Here is a 7,820-nt window from a genome sequence, read left to right as displayed (position 1 = left end):
ACTCCGTTTTAAGTAAAACTGACTACAGACTTTGTCATTCTACTACTACTACACACAGACAATATAAGCAGGCTTTTGAACTCTAAAGCCCCTGTAAAGGGTAACATACTGCTTCTCAAAGGCAGCACCTGGTACGCCACTGAAGATGAACGGAAGCTTTCAAGGCTTTTTTGTTTTCCCAAGCATAAAACCTGAGAGAAAAGGCACTAAAATTATTCGCACAAGTTACTCGGTGCATGCACTGGCACTGGGAACACCCGTTGGTCGGCAGGATCATCTGGATTGCCAGCAAACGCTACTTCAGTGTGCTTAGTTAGATGCAGACAAACAAAGCTCTCTGCGTAGCTGACCTCCATTCCCCGTTCTTGTGTACACCGGCAACTTCCTTGCAATTTCCGCCAGAATTTGCCTCTGCACCTCCGGCCTTTCTTCATTTTCATAGCGTTCTTGGTCGGCGTAGGACATATGGTACTAGGAGCAGAAGTCATGAGAGGAGCTGTTACCCATGGGGAACAGAGAGAATATTTCAAACATGGGCAAGTTTGGAAACATTTTTACCTCCCACTCCTTCTAATGAGCTTAACCTAATGTGAAAACGTGTTTGTTAAGAAGACAAAGAGACATAGTGAGTGCTGGGCAGCCAGAATACTATGCAATATATCAATAAAAGAAATGCAAAAGAGTAATTAAGGATGACAAAACAACATCCTGGAATGGCTACTGCTGCTGCCTTAGATTACTATTTTTCATGAATAAGATTACTAACCGTGATAAGGACACTTTATGCACTTCCCCTGTGAGCAAGAACCTGTCCTCAGCCACAGTTTTATATTTCTAAAACTGGGATTAGTTGATATTTCTAAGTTTACATTCTTGTAATTCAGATCCCATTGCGGTCATGTATATTTGGAGTGCCACACAAACATCATCCTCATTCCATTGCTCCAAACATAGTGTGTTATTAGTATTTCATAGAGAGGTAAAACAAAATGCAAAAAAAATCCACCAATCCGAGCAACATGAAAAACTAAATATTTGGTAGAAAAAGAATGGAAACAAATGTCTGTGTTTGCACTGTGTTTGAGCACTGTCTTGAGCTCAAACCACCAAATCATACCCTTGTCCTAAAACAAGCCACCTACGTTACCAAAACAATACCCAAACCCTTTACTACAGCACTGTTCACAGAACAAGGTACTTCTCTCGGAGTGAACCTCAGTTTCTCTTTACCATAGCATGGTGTTACACTTCTCTTCGTGGTGCCGTTGACCAGAGAAGTACAAGGGCTGGAGCTACTGGAGCTGCACCCGTACCTAGCACCAAAGCAAAAGCCGTACGCTATGCACATGGCCACAGTCTTCGCCGTCACAGACACGTGGCATCAGAATCTCCACATCTTTAAAAGGAAAATGAGTCTTCTATCCCTCACTATCACAAGAAAGAGTCTGACACACGAAGCAAACTTAACCACTACACAGAGGCCTACTCCAGCTGGCAAAGGGCTCCCAGCAGAGCAGGCAATGCTGGACTTTGGTGGGACACTGACCGTTCACACTTGCCCCGTAACACAACCATCTGGCTCAAGAGATCAAGGAACCCCACTACCATTACAAACGCACCCGTTTTCACCTGCACTGTAACACCTTCCATGAAGGGAGAAAACCAAACCTGTAGGTCCTTACTCAGGAGACTCCAGCAAGGCTAGGTTAAGGTTAAGGAAGGTCCTCAGAATTTGGCTTGCAACTTGTTAAATGCTTAGAGAGCAACAATACTATAAATACGTAAGCTAATAATCATCAATCCTATAATTCTCCACATGAAAAATGCTATCAGCTCCTAGAACACCTGAAAAGGCAGCTCTAGAAGTTAACACCATCTCTGATTTAAACCGTGCTCTTTGGGGAGTTCAAGGATTCCCAGGACGGTAAATTACACAGTTTTTGTGGACAACTCCAGATCACTTTCTGTCTCCTTAGGAAATCTGATCAGTTGTCTAGATCAACTACATCGAAGAATTTTTGAGTTCTCTTTAACACCCCTGATTACATTTGGCAACGAATGAAAAAGTGCTTGCACTCTTACCTTTTTGCCTGGCTGCACCGGGAGAGTAAAAATAGACTTCCAATACGTCCACACAAAGAGCACAAAGAGAATATGGAATACTGTAAGATAGGCCACTAAAAAAAAAAAAAGAAAACAAAAAGCAGAAGCAGAGCAATGACTTCTTAACCAAAAGTTTCATTCACAACGGCGTAATTCCAATCTTTCACAACAATGACTAAAAAAACATAGGAGAAAAGAAAAACTTACAGTACCAACCAATATTACAACACAGCTAAACCTTATGGTCAAAGGGTCAGTAGGATTTCAGAGATCTGTGGCTGCAGTTAGGGGTTACCTATCTCACAAGCCTCCCCTTCTCCACCTGATCTGATTCCGTGGGTGAGGAAGAACACGGCTACGAGAGACTTCGCCCACAGGGCAGGTGACAACCCTGTACCGCTGGGAATGACAGGATTCCTGTCTCTCCCCCATATCCGAGGCACAGGCAAAGTAGAACTGGCTGGTACTGAGCAGCATAAAGGTTCACGCTGCATCACTCCAGCATCTCCAAATGTGGGGTTCAGTTGCTACTAAACACACTCAGAATCACAGTACTGTACGATCAGTGTACTGTCCACTCGTGCAATGTGTTCTTCACCACTTGCAAGAGTTGAGAGAAATAACATGCTGTAGCAGAGCTTTACATCACCAGAATAAAAAAATCAAATCTCTTATCAAACATCTTTCAGATTTGTCACAGTTGATACAATAAAACAAATCAGGAAAACATCCCTCAAATTGAGCAAGGCAGGTCTTGTGATAACTGAGAAAGAATTGTAATCCACTAGACACAACATCATCACATGAAATCCAGCATGCCTCAGAGTAATCTTATTTCAATACGCAAACTTTATTTCAAAGCCTTTGGGCATAAGCAGGCATGCTGTGGTTCAGAAAGCCAAAGGACAGCTACCCTTCAGCTACACAAACTATTCGATTGTTACTTCTTTAATACTTGACTCACTAAGACATTTTCAAACAGTTACAAGACGGTTTTATTTAAACACACCATTTAACGATAATAATGTCATTTTCCCCATTTCGTTTAAGCTTCAAATTCTAGAAACTAAGATTAAACTAACTACTGCTACTGGAAACAGATGTCTAAAATCCAAACACTTCCTAACTTCTCAGGTAAGACTGATTGTGTGAAAATGTAATTGGTAAAAAGGCCAAACACAGCTTTGAGACTTTATACTGAGATGACAAATGATCTGATCTGCCTCACAAGAATGTGATGGATTGTGTGACTCATCTGTGAATCAATCATCATTCATTATTATGCTTTTGAGTTTGTTTGAGATGTTATCCTTATACTACATGTAGGTGGAGCTCAGTAATTTTTAAATTAATACGCAAGAAGATAAATCTTGCAACAGGTTTAATTTTGTTGATAAAGCAATACAGCAGCATGTTAGAGGAAGCTGACCTGGAGATGTACTAATAGATCAGGCAACTAATAACTTCCTTCTGGTGAATAATCATTAATATAATGCTTGCTATAGTTTCTCTGTAACAGTTTCAAATATTAGGGCAGCTCTTCAGTGGAAAGAGAATTTACTTGATGCAGCAATCTGGAGGATCTTTAAAGCACCAGCTGGTACATGGGAACAACCTGCCGACTGAAAACTGCTACATCTACTTCTATCCTTCATAACCCTGGAAGAAGAAATGAAGGTAAGAGGCCATCTGTATCAGCCAAACGCCTCCAAAGCACCTCCAGGAAAGAGGAGGAATACTAAAATAGCCACTAACCCCTTATTCTTAGAACATGATGGTGGCCTCCAACACTGCACCAGTGGAAAGAGTCTCATCAAGTGATCCTGTCGCTCTGCCCGACTTGTTCAGCGACCTCATGATACCGACTCTGGGACCTCAGAACAATGTCTGTCAGCCTGCACTACCAAACGAACCCCAGAAGTGTTTAAGCCAAATAACAATGAGACAGAAACCTCTGCTCTAACCCATCTGCGGTAGTAACTGAAAGTTACTGTTACGACCAATGTATGGTCAGTGGTCAACAGAACCAAGCAAAAAAATATTTTGCAAAAGTCTCTCTACAAAAAACATTAAAACTAGCTTTCACTGAAAGATGAAATAAAACAGTGAACAGAAATAGGCGGGCCACAGAACAGAACTAGTCTTTTCTGTTCAGTTTGTAAAATCAGCTCTGAAAACATAAAACAAAGGGAGAAAAGGTGCATGGGTGCATACAGATAGCCATACATAGTTTTTTCTGAAAGAGAAAAAGGGATCAAAGCCTCTTCATGTTCTTCTGCTTTTTCTGCAACTGAACAGGGGCATTTCCCAATACGTCCAAAAGTTACAGCACGTCTAACAATGCATGCTGTATACTTCATGAACGTGTAATTACAGGAAGGAAACACTGAAAGAGTATACAAGTTGAAAAAAATTGACGGAAAGTATTTTTGATATTTTAACTAGAACATTTGTGAATCTTTTTACACAAGGACTGAATGTCAAATAGCAAATTGAATGCACGTACCTTTTTCCACAGGGTTGCTCAGAGTCACTGAAAAAGAAAAAAAAACTATGTCTACAGAGCAAATAGAATTCCCAGAAAAGTTTGTGACAAAAAAACTTTTCTATTTGAAATACAGCCATTTTAGGAAAAAAAGTTCAAATTCAACAGACAAAAAGAGAATCCACAGCATCAAATCAAAAGCTTCCATACCAATTCCTTGTTTACTCAAGCAAATGACATCCACAACAAGATGGTGAATAACTGCTACTTATGCTGTATTTTCCCTTGTTATAAAATACATTTTGTATATTTGTACATTAGAAACATGACAAAAATAATCCACTGGTGACAGTGATGTGACAAGGTTACCAGGGCTCCCCTAGGAACTATCCAAGCAGTACCTCTATGCATATACTTATAAGCACGTACTTGTAGCTTGCTTCGTACCAGTCTGTAAGCGATCTTGACCTTCCTCAGTAAGCAACACTCCAATGCATTTCTGCATCAGCATACATTAAAAAAAAAATCACAAACCGTCTTGGCTTTGGCCTAGTCCGCAACAAAGGATACACTGTAATGACTCAATTATTTTTACACTTCCTACTAGCAGAGTTTTTACACCTCCTCCTTACTTTCCCATAATCATAGGAACAGTCTCTACTAACAGAACCCCTCAGAGCAACCAGCAAAGGATACATTGCTCAGTGTCTACTTTGACTGATTATTTTAAAAGCCATCATCCAAGTTTAACAGAAAAGATAAAGACATCTTTCTTTAACTGAAAATGGAGCAGTTCTGTGATATCTTGACAGAATACTGCTTGGAAGACAGATTGTTCATGGGATGGGAGCCTCGTATATCGAGTCCATAGCCTTGAATCCATGGTTGCAACTGAAATGTGTTGCCCCTTGGAGGAAGACAGGAATGAGGGGAAACTAGCGGCCACAGATCATCTCCCAGAGTCACAGTCATCTTACAAAAATGAGATCATACTTTTGGAAGACTCAAAGATTTAGGAGACTGCAGATACCAGAGGGGACCCCATCAGTAACTCTGTCAGACTGTACAGAAGCAGCAGCAATTGAGGGACTGGAGGCTTTTACTTCCAGCCCACAGCCAGCGCCTGGAAAGCGACTCTATCTTCAACACTCACTCTATCATCTTACTTGAATAACAAACCTGGAAAATGTAAATCAGAGTAGGAACCACGAAGTCCTGCTTTTACTAATAAAAGTAGTTTTTTTTAAAACCGTGCTAGCAAACAATTTTGATCTGCAAGCTCTATCATACACAACGATGTAGGTGAAAAAAGAGACCAAATATTTGCTGTGTCTCTGCACACTCAATTTCAGACGAACAAGACTGTTAGGAAACCTTTAGGTTTTTCCTTTGGTTTGCTGCGAATCAAACTATGAAGAGTACATCAGCTTTTCTCAAATACTGCTTGGTTCCCCCCTGAATTACATGTCGCACTTGCAGCATGGCCTTTCTAAGGATTTTACTTGAGAAAAGAGCAAACTCCTAAACAAAGATTATATAAAAGGTTTTATCGTAGGACACTGGGTCATTGTTCTCACTATGGCAGCAACCACCAACCAGACATCAAATCAAGGTCTCCTCTGGAGCACGACTTGGTGGCCACTGAAAGTTTAAAACCCAGTATTGTGAAATACCTCTAGAACACCACTCCCACACTACTTTTAATCCTCAGCAGTCTGCACAACTGAAGGTGAAGATCAAGAATCCAAACAGAGCATCTACTATTTACATGCTTGCAGTAGCTGAAATTGCAATACACAATGGAAACCTCAAAAAAAGAAGCCAACACATAAAGCCTTGCTATGTTAGAAATCTGGAAAAGAGATAACGTCCTGAGAGCTGGTTTTCAAGTAACTGCATATGCCAACAGTTAATGTTCAAATCCTAAAATAATTTAGTCATTTCAACTTCTGTATAGATAACCTCCTCCACACACACAAATAAAATGCACAAGAGAGAAAGATGGGGCAAAAAATTAGATGGGTGTAGGCAAAGCAGTGATTTTAAGCTGTGATTCTAGGCAGGGAGATGAGCTCCTGTCAGCTTAACCAGCATTTGCAGAATAACAGAGGCCCAATCCAAACCCCACTTAAATCAGCAGAGTCTTTTCTAATAGCTGCACTGAGACTTGGAAATAACCAGTGTTAAATATCAGTGAATTTGCACAGCACTACAAACAAAGCATATTTCAAAAGACTGACAGCATTTCAGGAAAATACCCTAAATTTTCTGTCATATTGTCTAATTGACAGTTACATGCACCTTGCAGACATCATTCCATGTGAATTCTTGAAAGAAACAGCCCACAATCTCAGAAATGGAATAAAATGCCGTGAAGTATATGGGGGTTTTGCCTAGCTGCCAATTAAAACAAGCTCGAAGAAGCTGCATTTCATTTTAGTCCCCATCGAGAAAAAAACAACAGGTCCTACTGCAATAGCAACTCTAACAAAAATCTGACTTAAAATTGCTGCGCAGTACCAGAAGGCAGCTCTTTTCGCAGAAACTTCTCAAACTACTCTTCTGAGAACTTTGACTTCCTTTATCTGGCTTACCCTGTCTTGAAGAGAAAGAGCCACACGCTCCTCGTCACAATTTCAGAAGTCCAAGCTACCAGCTTTCCTCTCCATCTCCACCAGACCTAGCAAACCTTTCTTCTAGCAACAGCTTTTTGCGCACACACTAAACCAGGACATAGCGAGCACAAGAAAGTTTGCACCTTATTATATAGTGAAATTTGTACATTAAACTATAGAACTACTAGCCAATACCAAGAACTTCCTTTCTAAAATTTGGTGTTTTCCATGCTACTCTAACAGGTTATTTGACTCATGAGTGTGCTTTAACGCAACCTACTTTTTTCCTTTTCAGAATATAAAAAAATGACTGCAACACGGGGCACATACTGCCTTTTGTTACTGCTTAAACCAGAAATCCCATCTGAACGCTATCGTATGGCAACACCACGCACTTTCACTGGGGGTATAAATCTCCCAGTCTCCACGAACGTCCCTTCCCCTGACAGGAGGGCATACGATACACGGACCCATGACTAAGTAAAAGAGCCCGCAACACGTCGCCAGCCCAGCTAGAACACAAATCTTATGGAAAAACAGGCCAGCACCCCATAAAAATCCCACTAATTAGCCCCGTCACGGACTTGACGAGCAATGAAGCGTTTCTCCGCCTCCCG

General features: G+C 40.8%; 1 protein-coding gene across 1 annotated transcript; it reads right to left on the bottom strand.

The window, feature by feature from the left end:
- Nucleotides 1-350: 350 nt before the first annotated feature.
- LOC104168369 (palmitoyltransferase ZDHHC15-like) lies at nucleotides 351-2,177 on the bottom strand (the record flags this gene model as incomplete). The annotated part of the gene is made up of 2 exons (XM_009708940.1): nucleotides 351-471; nucleotides 2,083-2,177. Coding segments are annotated over 2 exons (216 nt in total), but the record flags the coding sequence as incomplete, so codon positions are not given.
- Between the last annotated feature and the right edge of the window lie 5,643 nt (nucleotides 2,178-7,820).

The sequence above is a fragment of the Cariama cristata genome, unplaced genomic scaffold (assembly GCF_000690535.1).
Source record: "Cariama cristata isolate BGI_N322 unplaced genomic scaffold, ASM69053v1 scaffold12121, whole genome shotgun sequence".
Classification (NCBI taxonomy): domain Eukaryota; kingdom Metazoa; phylum Chordata; class Aves; order Cariamiformes; family Cariamidae; genus Cariama; species Cariama cristata.
The sequence above is the reverse complement of the archived record's forward strand: the minus strand, read 5'-3'. Positions and strand labels throughout refer to the sequence as shown.